Below are 22,667 nucleotides of genomic sequence, written 5' to 3'. Positions count from 1 at the left end.
GATCAAATAGGGCAAAGTCAGCATGGTTTTGTAAAGGGGAGATCTCGCCTGACCAATCTGCTGGAATTCTTTGAGGAAGTAAATAGCAGGGCAGACAAGGAGAGACAGTGGCTGTTGTTTACCTAGATTTTCATAAAAGCCTTTGATAAGGTGCCACATGTGAGGCAGCTGAGGAAGATGAGAGCCTATGGTATCAAAGGGCAGATACTAGCATCGATAGCAGGTTGGCTTAATGGCAGAAGGCAAAGAGTGGCATTAATGGGGGCTTTTTATGGATGGCTACCAGTGACTAGTGGAGTTCCGCAGGTTTTGGTGCTGGGGCCACTACTCTTCATGTTGTATATTAACGATTTGGATGAGGGGATTGAAGGCCGTGGCCAAATTTACAGATGATACAAAAATAGGTGGATGGGCAGGTGGTGTAGAGAAAACAGGAACTCTGCAAAAGCACATGGACAGATTGGGAGAGTGGGCAGAGAAGTGGAAGATGGAATATAGTGTAGCAAAGTGTGGAATCATGCTTCTTGGTAGTAGGTATAAAGGCGTAGATTATTTTCTAAATGGGGAGAGAATACAGAAATCGGAGGTGCAAAGGAACTTGGGAGTGCTGGCGCAAAGTTAATTTGCAAGTCGAATCAGTAGTGAGGAAGGCAAATGCAATGCCAGCATTTATTTCAAGAGGGTTAGAATACAAAAACAGGGATATATTGCTGAGGCTTTATAAGGCACTGGTAAGGCTGCATTTGGAATATTGTGAGCAATTTTGGGCACCATATCCGAGGAAGGTTCTGGCTCTGGAGAGGGTGCAGAGGAGGTTTACAAGAATGATTCCAGGAATTAGTAGGTTAACCTATGATGAGAGTTTGACAGCACTGGGCCTGTACTCACTGGAGTTTAGAAGGATGAGGGGGGATATTTCATTGAAATTTAGCGATTAATGAAAGGCTTGGATAGAGTGGATATGGAGATGGAGAGGATGTTTCCACAGTGGGAGAGTCTGGGAATAGAGATCTGGGAAGGAGATGAGGAGAAATTTCTTTATTCAGTGTGGTGAATCTGTGGAATTCTTCTACGGTGGAAGAGGGGAACCCCCTTCCCTAAACAATGAGGACATCTCTTCTTGGGTACAGATATGCGGCGTAGACAGAGGAATTGGGAGTAGGAGATTTTTGCAAGAGGCAGGATGGGAAGAAGTGTAGTCTAGATAGCTGTGAGATTCAGTAGGTTTATAATAGTTGTCAGTCGATAGTCTATCTCCTGTGATGGAGACTGTGAGATCAAAAGATGGGAGGGAGTTGTCGGAGAAAGTCCAAGTGAATTTGAGTACAGGATGGAAAGTGAAGTTAATGAAGTCCGTGAGTTCTGCATTGGCGCAGGAGGTAACCCCTTTGCAGTCGTCAATTGTGAGATAGCGAGAGGGTGCAGAAAAAATGCACAGAAATATTGCCTGGACTGGAGAGCTTGAGTTAGAAGGGAAAATTGGATAGGCTGAAACCATTTTCCATACAACAAAGGAGGCCAAGTTGTGACCCGAGATAATTTGAGAGACATTATAAGTGGCATAACTGTCAAGAGTCTTTTTCCCAGGATAGGGGAATATAGATTTAAGGTATGAGGGGGTGGTTTAAAGGGACCTAAGAGGCATGTTTTTCATACAGAGGATTGTTGGTTATATGGATCAAAATGCCAGATGTCTTAGATGCATGTACAGTTACAATGTTTAAAAGACATTTGGACAGATGAATAGACAGGATAGATGGAGATAAGCCAAACACTGGGCAAATGGAATTCACATATATAGGCATGTTGGCTAGTATGAACAAATGAGGCCAAAATATGTGTTTCCATGCTTCATGACTATAATTTCACAAATACTTAAAAACATAAATTACACTGACTCACCAATTATTTTAATTGAGAATATTTATTTAAAAGCAAACCATCATGAAGGGGAACTGATAATTGAGTATACATTTTTCTTGTGAACATTTCTCTCCCTGAAAAGTTTCTTTGCTAACTTATAAATTAACTTTTGTGAAGAAAGTAGGTTGCAATCCTTTTAAAAACATTATAAAATTGATTAAAGGGCAACATTTTTGGTTTCATGGATTTCATGGTAACTGAACAAAATAAGCAGAAGAAACACTTACTTGGTGAGTGTGGTAATGAGACAAAGACAGACTCCATCGCGAGTTCGATAGTTCTTGTGTTTAAATGCTGATGTTAATCGTTCCCAAACATACTGAAAAGAAAGGAGACCACAATATTACACAAATCTCTTATCCAGCCTCAATTGTAGACAGACCTCACAGCCTTAAGGGCCTGTCCCATTGTACGAGGTAATTCAAGACTTCTCCCGAGTATTCCCCTGATTCGAACTCGGAGAATGTCCATAGCGGGTCCGTAGGAGTTCATGGATGTCTCGTACGAGTAAAAAGTAACAATTTTTTTCATCACAAGTATTTTTTCCCACGTGGACATTTTTCAGTGTCAAAAAAACGTCACGAGTTTACCAGATTTCCCGAGTACCTACCGTTACTCGTACAAGCCACTCGCTACGAGACATCCACAAACTCCTACGGACCTGCCACGGACAATCTCCGAGTTCGAATCAGGGGATAACTCGGGAGAACTCTTGAATTACCTCGTACAGTGGGACAGGCCCTTTACTGTGTAGGAAGGAACTGCAGATGCTGGTTTAAACCGAATATAAACACAAAATCCTTGAGTAACTCAGCGGGACAGGCTAATTCCTTTCAAATTCAAAAGACTTGCGGGTTTCTAGGTAAATTGGTTGCTATAACTTGCCTCGAGTGTGTAGGGAGTGAATGTGAAATATAGAAGTAGTGTCAATGAATAATCGATGGTTGGTGTGGACTCGGTGGGCAGAAGAGCCTTTTTCTTTGCTGTATATTTCAATCAATTCAATCAATCAGAACCACGTGTGACTCCTACACAGAGGGTTGGTGGTTGGTGTAAATAAATTAGTAAAGCATGAACAATAGGGTTTAGGGAAACAAATACAGTCACTGCTGACATGTTTCCGATGATGTTCGTAAATGCCAACACTTAGTTTAGCTTTGAGATACAGCATGGAAACAGGGCGTATGGTTCACCGAGTCCATCAATCACCCGTACAATCCCACACACTAGGAGAAATTCATATAAGATAATTAACCTACAAACTTGTACGTCTTTGGAATGTGGAAGGAAACCAGAGCACCCTGCGAAAACTCACATGGTCACAGGGAGAACATACAAATCCCGTACAGATAGCATCAATAGTCAGGATCGAAACTGGGCCTCTCGAACTGTAAGACAGCAACTCTACTGCTGTGCCACTGTGCTGCCCTTATTTTATTTCAATCATATCATTGGTATTAATATGGACCCTCCTCTTACAAATATATAAAGCTACACATGTCATTGTAAGGGGGGAGACCATATTAATACCAATTTTACATGATTGAAATGAAATAGGCAATATGCACAGATTTTGTGGAAACAAAGAGATTAAATATTAAGAAGTCCCGATATTGGATAGCCAACAAGCTGGTAATGTTTCTATTACTATCTCCAACAAGTGTTGGCATTTACAGAAATAGCAGGGTGGTGCACATGAATGCTGAAGGGATGGTATAGAAGAGACAGCTTGGTTCCAGGATACAAGAACACGCCTGGAAGCTATTGGAGTTACACATGCTAGCGTAATTTCACCTCAACAGTATTGAATTATTTTCACTAGATTCACCAATACCAAGTGAAAATAAATCTGGTAGAGGGAAAAGGAACTGGCAACAGAGAGAAAAAGTATGTGTACAAGGGTACTGATAGTGACAAACAGCTCGAGAATAAGAAATAAAATGTAAAATTAGTTGTTAACAAAGAATAAATAAAAGAACATCTAAGATAGCCTGGCATTGTAAAAACAGAAATGCTGAAATACTCAGTAGATTAGTGCCTAAAATACTCATTCTCGGTTTGTCATCTCTTGAATTTCAAGTTTCTTCCTGTACTCTGCAGAAGTCCAAATGTACTTGTCGGGAAAAATGACAAAACTCCCGATCAAAAGGTCATCAAGTAACAGTTCTCCAGATGGTGCCTGAAATAGAGCGTTACTCCAGCACATTATGTTCTTTTCTGTGAACTCATCTACAATATCCAATGATAGGCCATCAGAGGGTTATGAACAACATGTTGTAGTGATCAGGGAGGATCCCCAATACCTCAAAATAAATGGAGGCATGTAGGATAATATAGAACTAGCGTGGCTGGGTGATAAGTGGTCGGCATGGACCTGGTAGGCCGAAAGGCCTGTTTCCCTGCTCTATCTCTGGACTAAACTACTAAAACTGTAAAACATGCTGGCTGTGGCCTAAAATACTTAAATTCTAGGTTTGTTTTTCATTGTGGCTTGAAAGGCACGTTTCTGTGCTGTACTGTTCTGCAGAAGTCCAAATGACTTGAAGGGAAAAATGACAAAACTAAAGATAAAGCCAAAGTAACAGAATGATGGTGAAGAAAATAGAGCGCAAGAAAAGTTACATTATGTTCTAACTCTTGTACTCAATACAATATCCAATGAAGGCAAGCATGCCATGTAATTTCAAAAATATTTAACAAGAATCAAATGGGCGTTGCTGGTCAGGAGCTACTGTTAATTAACCCTAACATCAGCGAGTGGTCGGACAAACAGGGGGAGAGTTAATGAGAAAGAATAGCTTGCAGGAAAGCAGAGGAATAGGACTGATGGTTCTGCTCTGAGAGCCTGCATTAACTCAATGGGCTAATTGGCCACTTATTATATAGGGAACAATAAAAGTTAGCAGATAAGATTGGGTAAATTGGCTCCTTATTACTTGCTAGATACATAGAAAATAGGTGCAGGAGTAGGCCATTCGGCCCTTCGAGCCTGCACCGCCATTCAATATGATCATGGCTGATCATCCAACTCGGTATCCCGTACCTGCCTTCTCTCCATCCTTCAATAGAATAATTGGTGATCTTCATATCTGAACTTCACTTCACTTTGCTCTCCTGTTGCCAATATCCCTTGATTTCTTTAATATCTTAGAATTTTGCTATTTATTCTTTGGATATCCAACTGAGCCTCCTTGCATATATAATGATAAAGATTCACTACTCTCTTGTAGAAGCATGCTCTCATCTCAGTCACAAAATAAGATTTCAGCCATTTTACACAGTGTACTCTTTCACCAAACAGTATAGTTAAGTGCCTGTCCCACTTTCACAACCTTTTTTTACTCGTGGACATTTTTCATCATGTTGAAAAAATGCCCCGACCTACTTGATGCCACGAATACCTACGACTAGCATCACGGCCTAGTACAACCTACCTACGACCTACCTACAACCTCTTACGACCTCGTGACGACCATGCTGCGAGTACGAGTCAAGGGCAAACTCGGCAGAGGTCGTGAATTAGGTCGTGAAACTGGGACAGGCCCTTTAGGAGAAGCTATCATTGTATTTACCCTGCCACGCCTTTTATGAATTTTCTGCACTTCAGATCATCTATTTTCTTTCAAACTACAGAAAATATATAGATCCTGATAAATTTGCCAACTCAAGAACAAATCTGGTGAACCTTAGCTGGACTATCACCAGAAAATTGTTCCTCCAGATGCAAGACCAAACCTGTAACTTGTACTGTATATTATATGCAGTTTCAGAAGAACACATTACAATTTGAGCAAGATGTTTCTTGCAGTCAAATCCACTTGCCATGAAAGAAAATACCATTTTGGTATTTGGGATGGGAAACAGGGGTGAAGGATGTGCACCACAGAGAAAAAAAAATCAATCAACGAAGGAAAACTATAAATGAGTCTTCTGTGAAACTGTAAAGAGCTAGGTTCCAAATTAAAATTCTTGACTTCAAAGGAAATAATACAAGGATACTTATGCAATTGCCAAGAGATTTAACCTTGGTTCAAAATGTATAATGGCAGGGAGCGATTTCATTCTTAGTATTTCATCTCATCGTTTTCTGTGCAGAAAAGCATGAAGGCTAGGGGGCTTGCGACAGTTCATGGAAATGTCTTCAGGACAGTCTGCACTATGGTCAAGGCTATTGCCAGGACTTGAGAGCCTGACCTAAAGGGAAAGGTTGGGCAGGCTAGCACTCTATTCCCTGTTGCTGAGGTTTATAAAATCTTAAGGTGAATGCACAGAGTGTTTTATCCAGAGTAGGGGAATCAAGAACCAGAGGACATAGATTTAAGGTGAGAGGAGAGGGGCAAGATTTAATAGGAATCCGAGGGGCAACATTTTCAACTCCAAGCTCAGAGTATATGGAAAGGGCTGCCAGAGGAGGTAGTTAAGGAAGGTACTATAACAGCATTTAAATGATACTTGGACATGTATATGAATAGGAAAGGTTTAGGGAGACATGGGCCAAACGCAGGTAAATGGGACTAGTTTAGATGGGGACACCTTGGTCAGCATGATTTAATTGGGTCAAAGGGTCTATTTCCATGCTGTATGAAACAGTTGAAAATACTAAGGGAAAGAAGTAGCTATTTCACACACTAGTTAGGCCTGGGCATGCCCCAGTGAAGGAATAACACACCATTATCTTTTGGTCGAGGTGGTTTGGAGATGGGGAGGGGTGGTTGGGAGATGGGTGGAATGGTGGGAAATGACCAGCAATTGGTGAGGTTGCTTCATCAGTCCCATGTCCCAGGTTCAATACTGATCTCTGTTGTTGTTGCATGTGTATGTTTCCCTCTGGGTGCTTGGTTTCCTCCCACATCACTGAGTGTGAGGATTGATTGTTCACTGTGGATTACCTCTGGTGTGTTGGCAGCTGATGGAACCTGGTGAGAGTTCACAGGAATGTGGGGAGAAGTTACAGGAATGGAATTGTTCTCAGAGTCAGTGTAGATTTGATGGGTCAAAGTGACCTTTCACTATTTCCCAAGGAGATGTGACATAACATGGGCCGCGGAACTGGGGGGGGGGTGGCTGCAGCCACTCCACTTTTTTTGGCAAGACATGCTTCATAACCAGAAATTATCCGGCCTGCAGGCGTATTTTTCACTTCTTCTGAGGACCTCCGCCATCCAGAATCTCAGAACAAGGGGGGGGAGGGGGAGGGGGGTAAGAGGGGAGAGGGTGGAGGGGGGGAGAGGGGGAGAGAGAGGGGGGGAGAGGGGGAGAGAGAGGGAGGGAGAGAGGGGAGAGAGGGGGGTGGGAGGGAGGGGGGGGGGGGAGAGAGGGAGAGAGGGAGAGAGAGAGAGAGAGAGAGAGAGAGAGAGAGAGAGAGAGAGAGGGGGGGGGGGGGGGAAAGGGGGATATTATACCCCAGGTTTTTGGAGGTCGAGCAACAACAAAAATAATAATTGTGCCACCCCACCCCCCCCCTGCCCACTTTCAAAAACATTCCACGGCCCCTGCATAAGGCAGAGGCAAGCTTCAAGTGATCAAAAAAAGTCAACTAAGTAGCAAACAGGCTAATGTTAAACAGAGTGAAACAGGATAGAAATTAACAATATCATCAGCAAATAAATTCAGTTCAAGGTAAAATGGTTAAGATTAAATACAGTGTATCTGAATGCAAATAGCATTTGCAATAAAATAGAGAAACTAATTGCACAAATAAAGACAAAATAATTAAATGTAATGGCAATTTCTTTATTTTTCAATGTCCAACTTTCCGTTGCCATTACTGCACAGGTAGGTAGGAGTGATCGTACGCAGATTACAAAAGAACAGATCTTCCTGTCATTATTTCCAGTTGATTCGTTATTGAAGTAGTTGTACAAACAAAGAGATGATCATACCAGGTTCTCCTTATTCTCATACAAGCTGTAACTTTCCATTCTTTCTCGTCTGTAGAGAGCTGTGTACTCTCCGCATCCTCAGCCTGATCTGGTCACTCACTGGCTACACTATATGTAATGTCCTACTAAGAATCAAGTGCCCGCCCCTAAGTGTTCAAAATAATACTGCTAGATATATCTAGACAAAATAATATAATATGCCAACAGTAGCTAGCCTAAACCTAAATGGCTCCTGCTATAATTATTATGTAGAAATGGTGGTTGGAATTAAGTATACCAGGCTACTTGACCTTTGAAAAAGACAAACCTGGAGAAGTAGGTTGGTTAGGATATGGGTGATATACATCAGGGTTTGACATATCCCCAAAGGCTGAAGTGAGATAAGATTTTGCCCCAAAATACAGGAAGTAAAAGTAAGTAAGTACAATGGAGGGTTTAAATAAGAAGGAAATAAGATATTAAAAACACACTAGCTAGGCACAAATAGCTGAAATAAATCAACGGGTTGGAGAGCATCTCTTGAGAAAAGGAATAGGTGCTGTTTCGGGTCGAAACCCTTCTTCAGACTGAGAGTTAGGGGAAAGGGAGAGGAGAGAGATATAGACGGTGATATTGACAGACATAGAACAAATGAATGAAAGACATGCAAAAAAAGTAACGATAATAAAGGAAACAGGCCATTGTTAGCTGTTGGCTTGGTGTAAACAGGCTACAGACAATGGGACTCAACAAGACGACATTGAAACTAATACGACGACTTGGGTGGGGGAGGGAACAATAGAGAGGGGATGCAAGGGTTACTTGAAGTTAAAGAAATCAATATTCATATCACTGGGTTGTAAGCTGCCCTAGGTGCTGTTCCTCCAATTTGCGTTTCGTCTCACTTTGACAATCGAGGAGGCGCAGTATACTATTTGGATTGGTACAAATCCCTTTACAGAGCTTGTGCATAATCATGGCAAATTTAATTGGGCACATTAAATAAACAAAATTAGCTTGGCGCAAGTTTACAGAATGCATGCTGGTAAGTATATTGAAACAATACTTCATACAACTAATTACAAAACAAACCAACTCAGAATGAAGTAGAAATTATAGTTTAGAACATCAATAAAGAAAATAATGTTGATATGAAGGGTGCATTTGTTAAAGTACCATGGACATTTAGTTTGAACTGTTGTGCCAAATAATGGCAAAATAACTATTTCAGATAAAAAATTTCAGATTCTCAAAATTGAACATCCCTTTGAGAAATAAAAGTTCCACAAGAAAAGTGAATCATCTTGGGAGATAGGATAAACGAGATTATTTGGAATGTTATTTAGATTAAGAACGCAAGTAAACAGGAGAGGTCAGCCACTCAACCCATCAAGCCTGCTAATGTTCAATATGGTCATGACTGAAGTACTACAGGCATCTTCCCTTCTTGCTGTTTGTCCCAGTACTGTCAATTCCCTCACCTGTCAAAAACGTATCTACCCTCCTTCACAACCCCAAGGATCTATCCTCCATACCTCTCCAGATGTTAACTTACTACAGTTTAACACCCTCTGGGAGAGGTTCCTACAATCCTCAGTTTTAAGTGACTGCTCCCTTAATCTTGTCCCCTCATTTGAGATTTTCCCCACTGGTGGAAACATCTTGATTCATGCCCTGTCTCAAGATCTTAGACTTCAATAATGCTAGATCTTCTAGATACCAAAGAATATAAGCATCCAATTTATTTTGCCAGGGCATGTCTCTTAATTCAGGGGGGATAAACTGAACAGTACTCCAGAGGTAGCCTCCACCGTACCATCACTGTCCACAGAATTATAAATTGTATTGTACAGCACCTAGAAAATCCCATTTGGCCCATGTGTTTCATGCTGACCTTTTTGTTACTCATCTGCGCTGTGATCCACCTTATTCTGCATGCAAGCTTCTTACAGGGCCCATTGTTTCCTTCAACCAGCCATGCCTAGGTTTTTGCAATTTGTACACAAAAAAACCCCTGTCTAAACTCTCTATCTCAAGAACAAATATTGTCACCCCACCCCACTGATGGTCTGTGGACGAGCTCCACCCATCGAAAGATCTCTGGCATTACCTACTATAATGCCAGGCATGTACATACCTAGGTTTATACGCCAAAGACTTCTTACAATAAGGCCTCTTCTCTGTGATAAATGTCACTTTCAAGAAGCCACCCTAACTCATTATTTAGTATCCTGTATAAAAATACAAAACATCTGGACGGAAATATTCAATATTATTTCTAAAACACTTAAAACTCAATTGGAGCCAGATTCAAAACTAATAATGCTAGGAATGTCAGAGGGCAGCCCTAATCTGACAATATCTCACAGACGCTTCCTTGACTATGGTTTAATAATTGCGAAAAAACTTATACTTAAATTCTGGAAAAAGATAACAGTCCCCACAGTGAAGATGTGGATCACAGAAATGACCGAGACACTACATCTAGAAAAAATAAGGCTCGTCTTGACTGACAAACCAGATAAATTTTCCAAAATATGATCTCCTTTTATTGAATTTCTTCAACAACATAATGGTTGAACACAAACTCAAAACCTACGCTAGGGTCGGGTGAGCGGGCGTATGGAAGGGGGTATATCTCCGCTTCTTTCACTCCTTCGTTAGTTCTGGGATCTTTCTTTTTTGTTTTTGGTGTTTTTCTTGAAATTTGTTTTCTTTTTCTTTTCTTCTTGCTTTCCCTTTTTTCCTTTTAATTTTTTTCCGATCTAGTTATTAGTTCATAAAATGTTAAAATTGAAGCTGTACGAAAATAGTATAACTGGTATGTCAATTATTTTCTCTTTGTACAATCGCTTCTAATAAAAATAAATAAATAAATAGATTCTTTATTGTTGATGAAAACAATAAGGTACATCTAAACTTCTTCCAACTCGTTACTATAATCTTCATCGAACTCCAGCTTATTGCTTTAAAGATTAGAAAACTCCTTGTGTCTCTGTTACACTTCGCATGGTCAAAGGGTAAACCTTCGCCATGCCGCTTACAAACTAAACTAACAACTAAGCTTCTGCGCAAGAAACTTAGCTCGAAACATGCTAAAAAATACATCGTAAATCCCACCCACAATATAACGGGCACTCTAAAATTTAAAGACACATGCCATAATTAATGACACACAAAACAAGCCAAATGGCCACTACACTCATATTTTCACTGGAACACGCAATCCCACCTATTTTTGCGTCATCAGCACACTTAGATACCATACACTCTGTTCCCTCCTCCAGGAAACTGTTATAGAAATGATCCTTGGGACACTCTAGTTGCATCCTTCCAACCTGGAAAGGTATGTGTATTCCAACTGTGTGCTATGTAATAACACATCTTCAATCTGTTAACACACACCCTCCAATACAGTGAACACTTCCATCAAGTCCACCATCATTTTAAGTGGTGATTTATCACCGGGTGGCGCCACCGTTGTGGCAGCCTCGCCAACAGTCTGTGTGTCCTTTCTACTATTTGTATTATTTTAAGTACGTTAAAAAAAGTGTTTCAAAGTTTTTGTGGGGGGGAGGGAAGGGGAAACTTATCAGTCACTTATCTCGACGACGATGCGATTTTCTCTGTGTCGCATCTCCGTCACCCCCCCACCTCTTTACGGCCTAACAACGTGGAGCGGTGCGGCCTTTCCTGGAGACCGGCCTGGAGCTCCAAGCTGCGGGTGCAGCGTGGACGTACCATTGCAGAGCAGGGGATAGCCAGACGAAGAGCACCCGACTGCGGTGCCCGTGGACTTTAACACCGTGAAGCCCGCGGTCTCCGTTAAGAAGTGGCCGACTTGGGAGCTCCATGCCGCAGAGTGTTCCAATCCGTCCCGAAGCCGGAGTTTCGATCATCCTGACGAGAGGGCTTGGACAACGGACCTTCGGCAACAGCAAGTGCCGAGGGTTGAAGGCCCCGACCACGGGTGAACAAAGAAGAGGATGACTGAACTTTATTACCTTCCATCACAGTGAAGAATGTTAATTCCACTACGGTGGATGCTTATGGTAAATTTATTTTATGTGTGTATTGTGTTCTTTTCACTTAGTATGGCTGTATGGTAACTCAAATTTCACTGTACCTTAGTTGGTTAAGCGGCAATGAACTTGAACTTTAAATAGCTTTCGGAAATCTAAATTAAGAGCTAAGAGTGTTTTGGTATTCTTACTTGCAGCAGCTCAACACACTACATTTACAAGGTCCTTCCAGTAGACTGTGTTACATCTTAAAGAAATGGAGAACATTTTCCAACACTATTTGCCATTCATGAAATCATGTTGACTTGGTTTGACTTGACTTTTCTGAATGATTAACAATCTCTGCTTTATTTACTGAGCCCAGCATCTGGCCAACAATAGATATTAAATTAATTGACCTTTAATTTTCTGTCCACCATCTTCTCCCCTTCACCAATCCACTTGTATCCACTTGTTTTGAAAAAATGCAACCATGGGTCCCCTATGTCTGCACCCAGTTCCTATCCGGGTGTTGGATGCAGGTCAGGGATCATGGTGACTTGCCCGTCTTTAACCCTGTGAGTTTCTCTAATACATGATTGGAATTTTTATAAGATTTTCCACGCAAATTAAAACCAGCCCATATATTATCGTCCACAGCAAAGGCTGATGCAAAAATTGTTTTAACGTATCTTGTTGTGTGATATTAATTCCCCACTCTCTAGTGATCCCACATCACCACCCTCTTTCTTCTTTCTCCACAGAAATTTAGAGTTGTACTGGTGGACAGTACAGAAGCAAGCCTTCGCCCACCATTGTTATAACAATATTTAGCATGTCCATAAACATGTATATTATTCAGTACATTCACACTAAAAATGATGGTATTCACAGTAATTATTAACACCCTAGTTACTGAGAGAGGTGCAGTATATTGGCCAATCAAGGAATGATACGTATTCTTTTGGTATCTTGAATAATCTGCAACATTTAGTTCCCAGTCCTGGGCACCCTGCAAAGATATTGTTGTAATTTCTATGAGATAGTAATTGTATGTTACTATTGATGCCAACTTGATTCATTTATCTGTCCTCTGACGTTACAAATACGACAGGCAATCAGATAAATACCCCTCAGCTTTGACATTTTGCCATTGACATTACTTTCTGCTGCTCATCTCTGTGTTGGGACCGCAGCTATTTATTATACATTAATGATTTAGATGAAGGGATTAAGATTAACTGTAACTGTAAGCAGGATGCTATGAGGATGCAGGGTGACTTGGACAGGTTGGGTGAGTGGGCAGATGCATGGCAGATGCAGTTTAATGTGGATAGATGTGAGGTTATCCACTTTGGTGGCAAGAACAGGAAGGCAGATTATTATCTGAATGGTGTCAAATTTGGAAAAGGGGAAGGTGCAACGAGATCTGGGGGTCCTTGTTCATCAGTCAATGAAAGTAAGTGTAAGTATCTTAGTCTTACACAGGTTAAAGCACAAGCAGCTTTATTGTCTAGTTCATCATCATGTAAGCAGTACATCACACGTTCAGTCTACTGCAGCTACTGAAGACAGTAGGCAAGTTCTTACACTATAAATCATACATTTAGGTGTAGTTATAATTACTAAGCATTCTGATTGGCTAACATGCAATACCCAATCTACATCTCTCCTTGTAGAAATGAAAAAGCAACTAAGGCATTTTAAACGATAAAGCCGAGTGAATAATAATGGGGTTAAACAAAATCGCCGTATCTAATGGGTGGCCTGCTAACCCGCCCGGTCCTCATGCGGTAGGGGGCTGCCTCATCACCCTTTTTCTCCAAAAAGACGAGGGCTGGGGTAGGTACAACCGCGGGGGACTCGAACAGTGGGGCATCAGGACCCTGGGACGCTGGACAACGTTCCTTCACAGGAAGGAGAATGTTGACGGTTGTGTCTGTAGAGGACACCATCGACTTCGACCAGGTAGGAGCGTAGTTCCTTGGAGGGGCTATGAATGTGTCCCAGTTTAGTATGTCCTTCATCTGTTTGCAGTCGCACCACTTGTCCTTGTATAAGTGGTTTGAGTGGCTTGCTGGTCTTGTCATAGAAACGCTTCTGCGTGTCTCGATTAAACTGCAAACGCTTTTGTATCGTGGTGGGTGAGCGGACATTTGGCTGTAGCTGTTGCAGGGAGACAGGCAGTTGTGGACGCGTCTGGCGAGACATTAGCCGCTGGGTTGGAGAGCCGAAAACGTTGTCCCTTGCAATATTTTGCAGGTTTAGCAGGTGCAGGTAGACGTCAGATTGAGCTAGATAGGGGCGCTCCATGAGTTGTTTTGCGCTCCAAACAGCACGCTCAGCAAGTCCATTGGACTGTGGGTATTCTGGACTGCTGGTGACATGTTGGAAGTTCCACCGTTTAGCAAAGTCCTTAAACTTTTGGCTGGTGAATTGAGTTCCATTGTCAGTCTGAAGATGAACGGATACCCCATGCACGGAAAGGTGGATTTTCAGCTTTTGGACACTGTTTCAGAAGTGATCGTTGGCAGGAAGTCAAGTTCGAACCAGTTGGAGTAGGAGTCCACTAAAACAAGGGAGTGTTTTCCGTGCCATTCACAAGATGTCGGCAGCCAGTGATGACCATGGTAGGGAGGGAGCCGGCTGGGATAGGAGGGGCTGCTTCTGCTGATGCGGTGACTGGCTGTTGCAGACTGCGCACAATTCTGTTTTTTCACGCGTGTACATGGTCATCCCGGGCCAGTAGATCATATTCTGGGCCCGTTTTAGTGTGGACCCCCGTACCGGGGTGGCCTCCGTGGATTTTGTCGTAGTACTCGTTCCGCAGAGTTGAGGGGATGACGGCCTTATGACCCTTGACGATTATTCCGTCCTGTAGCACCAGCTCATCACAGACCAGGAAATAGGGTCGTTTTTCGAACTGGGTGCTTGACTGCTTGTTTGGCCACCCGCCTCTTATGACGGATGTCAGCAGCTGTGAGGTTTTGTCTGCAGCTGAGTGTTCGGCAAGGCAGTGTAGGCGATCGGTGGGCACGAACGAGACCTTCAGGACTGAGAATTCGGCCTGTTCAAAGGGGCGGCGTTCGCTGGTGTTGGCGCGGGGCTCTGGTGAGCGTATCTACAATGTGCATGTCTTTACCTTTCTTGTAGACTATGCGGAAGTCAAACCGTTGCAGCTGCATCATCATTCGCTGTAGTCCAGCAGGGGAGGCATGGATAGGCTTGCTCAGGATGGTGACCAATGGCTGGTGGTCGGTTTCGACCGTGAAGGTTTTGCCAAAAATAACGTCTTTGAATTTTGAACAGGCAAAAACAACGGCGAGCAGTTCCTTCTCGATCTGGGCATGGCGTTGTTCAGTTTCTGTCAAGGTGTGTGATGCGTAGGAGATAGGCATCACATCGCCGTCAATGGCTGTTTGTAGGCAGGCTGTACCTAGTCCGTACTGGGATGCATCGCATGTGATAGTGACAGGCTGGTTAAGGTTGAAGTATGCCAGTGTGGGCGCGCTGGCTAGCTGGAGCTTTAAAGTCTCGAAGGCTCTTTGGTGCTGCGGGTACCAAGACCATGCATTGTCCTTGAGGGTCAGTTGTCATAGAGGGGCAGAAAGTTCACTGAAGTTGGGAATGAATTTACCCAGGTAGTTGACCATGCCGAGGAATCGCTGCAAACTGGAGACATCGGTTGGGACCAGCAGTTCATTGATGGCTGCAGTCTTTAAAGGATCAGGTTTTAATCCGTTGCTGGTGAATACATGACCGACGTAGGTGACTTCGGGAACTCAGAATTTGCATTTCAAAGGGTTGAGTTTCAGGTTGATGTCTCTGGCACGGTTTAGTATCTTTTTCAGGTTAGTATCATGCTCAGTCACGTCACGGCCGTATACTAACATGTCTTCAACAATGATGGCACATGGATATTCTGCGAATTGTTGTTCCATGCCAAAAGGCATCCTTAAAAACCTGTAGCGGCTGAATGGTGTGGCAAAAGTTGGTTGGGCAGACGATGCTCGGTCCAGTGGAATTTGCCAGAAAGAGCTTTTGGTGTCGAGGACTGAGAACACCGTTTCATTGCCGATCTGTGCCGCTACGTCCTCCGTGGTTCTCATTCAATTCAATTCAACTTTAATGTCATCGCACAAATACAAGTATGAGTACAACAAAATGCAGTTTTGCGTCAGTCCGTAGTAGTTGTACATAAAGAAATTAAAAAAATAAATAGAAAGAGAGAAGATACAGAATAATCAAAAAATACAGAATAATTAAACAATGGGGACGGAGGGACCGGAGAAATCTATCGGCGGGACTCCGAGTTCAGCAATGTAATTGTATTATTGTAGAAGCTGTTCCTCATCCTACTAGTACGTGACCTGAGGCTCCTGTACCGCCTCCCTGATGGGAGGAGGGCAAACAGTCCATGGTTGGGGTGTGAGGGGTCTTTGATGATCTTCCCAGCCCGTCTCAGACACCGTTTTCGGTGGAGGGCATCCATGGCAGGGAGCGGGGCACCGATGATGTGCTGCGCGGTTTTCACCACCCGTTGTAGTGCCTTCCTGTCCGCAGCAGTGCAGCTGCTGTACCATACCGTGAAGCAGGTGGTCAGGATACTCTCTATGGTACAGCGGTAAAAGTTGGTCAGGATCCGGGGGGACAGGTGGGCTTTCTTGAGCCTCCTCAGGAAGTAAAGGCGCTGCTGTGCCTTTTTGATCAGCTTGGAGGTGTTGAGGGACCAGGACAAATCCTCCGAGATATGTACTCCGAGGAATTTATAGCTGGAGACGCGCTCCACCTCAGTCCCGTTTATATGGATGGGGGTATGACTGCCTCCTCTGGTCTGCCTGAAGTCAACAATAATCTCCTTCGTCTTTTTGGAGTTGAGGACGAGGTTATTGTTGGCACACCAGGCTGTCAGGTGCTGGATCTCCTCCCTGTAGGCTGACTCATCGTTGTCGCTGATCAGTCCTACTACCGTGGTATCGTCAGCAAACTTAATAATGGCGTTGGATCCGTACTTTGGGATGCAGTCGTGGGTGAAGAGGGAGTAGAGGAGAGGGCTGAGCACACAGCCCTGTGGCACTCCGGTGTTCAGTGTTATAGTGGAGGAGGTGAGGTTATTGACCCTAACAGACTGTGGTCTGTTAGTGAGGAAGTCCAGTGTCCAGTTGCAGAGGGAGGTGGAAATGCCAAGTCCCACTGAGTTTGGTGATCAAGCTGGCGGGGATGACCGTGTTAAAGGCAGAGCTGAAGTCAATGAACAGCAGCCTGATGTAGGAGTTGTTGTAGTCCAGGTGGGTCAGGGCAGAGTGTAGGGCCGCCGAAATGGCGTCCTCTGTAGTGGATAGTGTTGGCATTTAATTGCTGTATTTAAATCTTTGGCATTGATGCAGATCCGTAACTCTTTCTTGTCTTTCTTGATGGTTACGACCATGGTGGAGACCCAGTTGGAGGGTTCGGCAATGACTCCAATGGAGATCATGCGCTTAAGTTCAGCGTGTATTCTCTCCCGCATGCCATGGGGGACGAGGTGAGGTGCGTGAACTATCGGGGTGACTGCATGATCAACAGTGATCTTGTATATCGTAGGCAACTTGCCAAGTTTGTCTTCGAACAAGTCTTTGTAATTCGATAGCATCTGTTGTGTCGGTTCCTCTGTCAAACAGTTTGTGGACAGCACGCCCGAAATAAACCTTGGCATTGATGCCAAGCAGGGTTTCTGAGTTTGGTTGGACAACGTAAAAAAAATCAGGTTTTTAGTCTGCCCATTGACAGTGCATTTTAAATCAGCTTTACCGTATGTAGGGTGAAGGAGTCTTTTTTCATGAATTCGGTGGTTCTTATCTTGTTGAACTCTTTGAGTGACATTACGTTCACTCTGGCACCGAGAGTCGACTTTGGTATTCAAAGCCTTGTTGTTTATTATCATGGTCATAGCAGGATCCATCAGCTTGCCTGGGGAGCGCAGGTTGAGGGAAAATACAGTTGAATCGGTGTCTGTTTTATCGGAATCATTCCCGTGGGAAGCATCGGCTTGTTCTTGGTAATCGGAATCAGATGGCTCTTGTTGAATCAGGTGCAGATTCGTCCTTGAGGCCGTGTTCCCACACGTTCGACAACATATGGCAAAATGGTTACGTTTCTTGCACTTGTGACAAACTTTCCCATGGGCATCGCAGAGTGGAAATAGTTGCAGTTTGGGCATCTCGTGGCAGGCATATTTGGATCTTTGCGGGACACGCTTAAAATTTTCTGCAGAGAGCAGCTATATTTACATTATGTTGCTGGTGAAGACTGGTGGGGTCATAATCAGCCAGTGGGGCTATGGTTTCTGCCATTCGACACGCATGAATGGCTTGATCTAAAATCAGTTCAGCGTTCCGAAGCAGTTCAGCTCTTAGCTTGCGATCATTCCACCCACAATTTTATCATGCACGAGCTCGTTAGTCAACTCACCGTGGACTCCTGTGTCGTAGATTGCTGATAAATCGTTCATCAGCCTGTTGCTGTTGGGCGAAGAATCGTGTTCTCTCGAGTATACGGTTCGATTGCAGGTCGCACAGTTCTCTAAACTTCCTCAGTAGGACTGTCGGGTTGTCAATAGTTTTGGCTGGCACCAGTACCTGACCATTCGCGTCGAGGTGTGCTGGGGCGAATTCAAAGGTGTCCGCACGGAGCATTGCTTCCGGACCCGCTAGATGGAGCAGTAGCTATGCCTTCAGATTGTCGGGTCGTTTCGGTGAACGATGCGGATATAGTGAGCGTAGTCTCGCTCAAACATTCGCCAGCACTCGGCTATGTCAGAATCAAACACAAGCAGACTTGGGTTTTGACACTTCATGCAGGTACAGCAGGCAGTGAAGAAATCTAATGGCATGCTGGCATGCTTACCACGAGAAGTTAAGTATAGGAGCAAAGAGGTCCTTCTACAGTTGAACAGGGCCCTGGTGAGACCACACCTGGAGTATGGTGTGCAATTTTGGTCTCCTAATTTGAGGAGGACATTCTTGCTATTGAGGGAGTGCAGCGTCGGTTCATGAGGTTAATTCCAGGGATGGCGGGACTGTCATTTGTTGTAAGAATGGTGTGACTGGGCTTGGTGGATACACTGGAATTTAGAAGGATGAGAGGAGATCCTATTGAAACATGTAAGATTATTAAGGGATTAGACACGCTAGAGGCAGGAAACATGGTCCTGATGTTGGGGGAGTCCAGAACCAGGGGCCACAGTTTAAGAATAAGGGGTTGGCCATTTAGAACAGAGATGAAGAAAAATGTTTTCACCCAGAGATTTGTGAATCTGTGGAATTATCTGCCTCAGAAGGCAGTGGAGGCCAATTCTCTGGATGCTTTCAAGAGAAAGTTAGATAGAGCTCTTAAAGATAGCGGAGTCAAGGGATATGGGAAGTAGGCAGGAACGGGGTACTGATTGTGGATGATCAGCCATGATCACAGTGAATGGTGGTGCTGGCTCAAAGGGCTGAATGGCTTGATTTTATTTCAAGAAAGGAAGAGGAGGAGCCAGAGGGCTGAGGGAGAGCTGAGAATGGGCGGAGACAATTAGGGCTACCGGAAATTGGAGGTCAATGTTCATGCCACTGGGGTATAAACTGCCCAAGCGAAATATGAGGTGCTGCTCCTCCAATTTCCGGTGGTGTGCACTCTGGCCATCGAGGAGGCCCAGGACAGAAAGGTCGGATTCGGAATTGGAGGGGGAGTTGAAGTGCTGAGCCACAGGGAGATCAGGTAGGTTATTGCAGACCGAGCAGAGGCGTTCGGTGAAACGATCACCAAGCCTATGCTTGGTCTCACCGATGTAGATCAGCTGACATCTAGAGCAGCGGATGCAATAGATGAGGTTGGAGGAGGTGCAGGTGAACCTCTATCGCACCTGGAACGACTGCTTGGGTCCTTGAATGGAGTCGAGGGGGAGATAAAGCGACAAGTGTAGCATTTCTTGAGGCTGCAAGGGAAAGTGCCCGGGGAGGTGATGGTACGGGTGGGAAGGGAAGAATTGACCAGGGGGAAGATGTGGCGAGTGGTGGGGTTGCGTTGGAGGTGGCGAAAATGACGGAGCGGCTAGCAGGGTGGTGGCGAAGGTGAGGACTAGGGGGAAATGGCGACGGCGAGGGCAAGAAAATGGCGGCGGCGCGGGCACATCGCGACGCCCCGTGTCTCCCAAGAATTTGCGAACTAGCGACAATTCTCCAACCAGTTTCAAGTCTGCTCACACAGAGCAGTCTTCTGGACTTCGGTTCCTGCGGCTGCACCAACTTTTTGGCCGAACTCCGTCTCGCTGAACTCCTGAAGCTCCTGAACTAGCCAGAAGAGCGGCGCAGCAGAACACCAGCGCGCACCAAGTAAGCTCGGCCGACCGGATGCACCCACAGACGGCGACGCTTACGAAAGCACCGCCGTGGATGCAGAGGTGGGTTGAAGGCCAGGTTAGAGGTTGCCCCACACAGGCTTGTGATTCCTAGCCTTTTCCTCGCCAACGTGCGCTCACTGGCAAACAAAATGGACGAACTCCGGCTAAGGATCACCTTCCACAACTGGATCAAAGACTGCAACATCCTGATCGTCACAGAAACTTGGCTCAACACCGACGTTCCTGCCAGCGCCATCCAGCTAGTGGGGCGTCATTTACTCTGAGCGGACAGGACAACAGACTCCGGTAAGATCAGAGGTGGGGGTCTGTGCATTTATGTAAATAAAGCATGGCGCACGTACACCACCATCATCGAGAGTCACTGCTCAGCTAGCCTTGAGTTCCTCTTGGTTAGATGCAGACAGTTCTATCTGCCCAGAGAGTTTACCTCCACTGTTGTGACTGCAGCCTATATCCCTCCTGATGCTAATGCTAAGCTTGCAATGAAAGAGCTGCATACTGCCATTAGCAAATAACAGACTCACAACCCCTAGGCAGCCTTCATTGTTGCGGGCCACTTCAATCACTCCAACCTGAAGACTGTACTCCCCAAATTCCACCAATATGTCTCCTTCGCCACTAGAGAAGACAAGACACTGGACAAAGTCTACACAAACATGGCTGAAGCTTACAAAGCCGTCCCCCTCCCCCACCTTGGTTAGTCTGATCACCTCTCATTGTTCCTGCTCCCAAAGTACTCCCCACTCATCAGACGGGTTAAACCCACAGTGAGGACAGTTAAAGTTTGGTCAGAGGAGGCGGACTTCACACTTCAGCAGTGTTTTGGAAACACTGACTGAAAAGCGTTTGCAACCCTGGCCACCCTTGGCTCATACACGGACATCGACTTATATATCCTCTGTTCTGGGCTTTATCAACTCCACCATCAACAGTGTCACCTCCCTCAAACGGGTGACCATATTCCTGAATCAGAAGCCATGGATGAACAGCGAGGTCAGGCTACTTACTGCTGAAAGCACGGGACACCGCTTTCAGGTCAGGCAATGCCCGAGCCTACAGGTCATCCAGGGATAACTTGAAGAGGGGCATCAAGAAGGCCAAGCATTGCTATAAGCTAAGGATTGAGGAGCACTTCAATAATAACTTCGACTCCCGACGCAAGTGGCAAGGCATCCAGGCCATCACGGACTACAGACCCACCAACACCACCCCCACATCCAGCGACGCCTCCTTCCTTGAGGAGCTTAACCACTTTTATGGCCGCTTCGACAGGGACAATCTAGAGACAGCCATCAAGGCTGTGCTCCCTGCTGATCACCAACCTCTCACACTCACCCCCTACGACGTGTACGTGGCACTGAGCAGGATTAATGCACGTAAGGCTGCTGGCCCTGACGGCATCCCCGGGCACGTCCTCAGGGCCTGTGCTGCGCAGCTGACAGACGTCTGGACTGACATCTTCAACCTGTCACTTGCCCAAGCAGTTGTCCCCACGTGCCTTAAAACCACCTCCATCGTGCCGGTGCCAAAACACTGCACTGCGGCGAGCCTCAACGACTTCCGCCCAGTTGCACTTACTCCCATCATCACCAAGTGCTTCGAGAGGCTGGTCCTGGCACACCTCAAAGGCTGCCAACCTCCCACACTGGATCCCTGTCAGTTCACCTACCGCAAGAACAGGAGTACGGAGGATGCCATCTCAACGGCACTTCACTCAGCCCTCTCCCACCTCGACAACAGAGACACCTACGTAAGAATGCTGTTCATCGATTATAGCTCAGCATTCAACACCATCATACCCTCTAAACTGATCACCAAACTCGGTAACCTGGGCATCGACCCCTCCCTCTGCAACTGGATACTGGACTTTCTAACCAACAGACCCCAGTCTGTTAGGTTAGACAAGCACACCTCTTCAACCCTCACCCTGAACACTGGCGTTCCACAGGGCTGTGTGCTAAGCCCCCTCCTCTACTCCCTCTTCACCTATGACTGCACACCTGTACATGGTACTAACATCATCATCAAGTATGCAGATGATACAACGGTGATTGGCCTCATCAGCAACAACGATGAGTCGGCCTATAGGGAGGAGGTCCAGCTCCTAGCAGCATGGTGCGCTGACAACAACCTGGCCCTTAACTCCAAGAAGACCAAGGAGCTCATTGTAGACTTCAGGAAGTCCAGAGGCGGCACGCACACCCCAATCCACATAAACGGGACGGAGGTGGAACGTGTTTCTAGCTTCAGGTTCCTGGGGGTCAACATCTCCGATGACCTCTCTTGGACCCACAATACCTCAACACTGGTCAAGAAGGCTCACCGGCGTCTCTTCTTCCTGAGGAGACTGAAGAAGGTCCATCTGTCTCCTCAGATCCTGGTGAACTTCTACCGCTGCACCATCGAGAGCATCCTTACCAACTGTATCACAGTATGGTACGGCGACTGCTCTGTCTCCGACCGGAAAGCACTGCAGTGGGTGGTGAAAATTGCCCAACG

The 22,667-nt window shown here is 45.1% G+C and overlaps 1 protein-coding gene across 25 annotated transcripts in view; it reads right to left on the bottom strand.

The window, feature by feature from the left end:
- clasp2 (cytoplasmic linker associated protein 2) overlaps nucleotides 1-22,667 on the bottom strand; it is a 322,540-nt gene that overhangs the window by 269,262 nt on the left and 30,611 nt on the right. For all 25 annotated transcript variants that reach the window (XM_055633767.1, XM_055633768.1, XM_055633769.1 and 22 more), the window contains exon 4: nucleotides 2,151-2,242. In XM_055633767.1, the coding sequence (XP_055489742.1) occupies nucleotides 2,151-2,242 (92 nt within the window). The remainder of the gene's footprint in view (nucleotides 1-2,150; nucleotides 2,243-22,667) is intronic.

The sequence above is a fragment of the Leucoraja erinacea genome, chromosome 4 (genome assembly GCF_028641065.1).
Source record: "Leucoraja erinacea ecotype New England chromosome 4, Leri_hhj_1, whole genome shotgun sequence".
Lineage (NCBI taxonomy): Eukaryota > Metazoa > Chordata > Chondrichthyes > Rajiformes > Rajidae > Leucoraja > Leucoraja erinaceus.
Note: the sequence above shows the minus strand (reverse complement) of the source record. Positions and strands in the feature narration are given on the sequence as shown.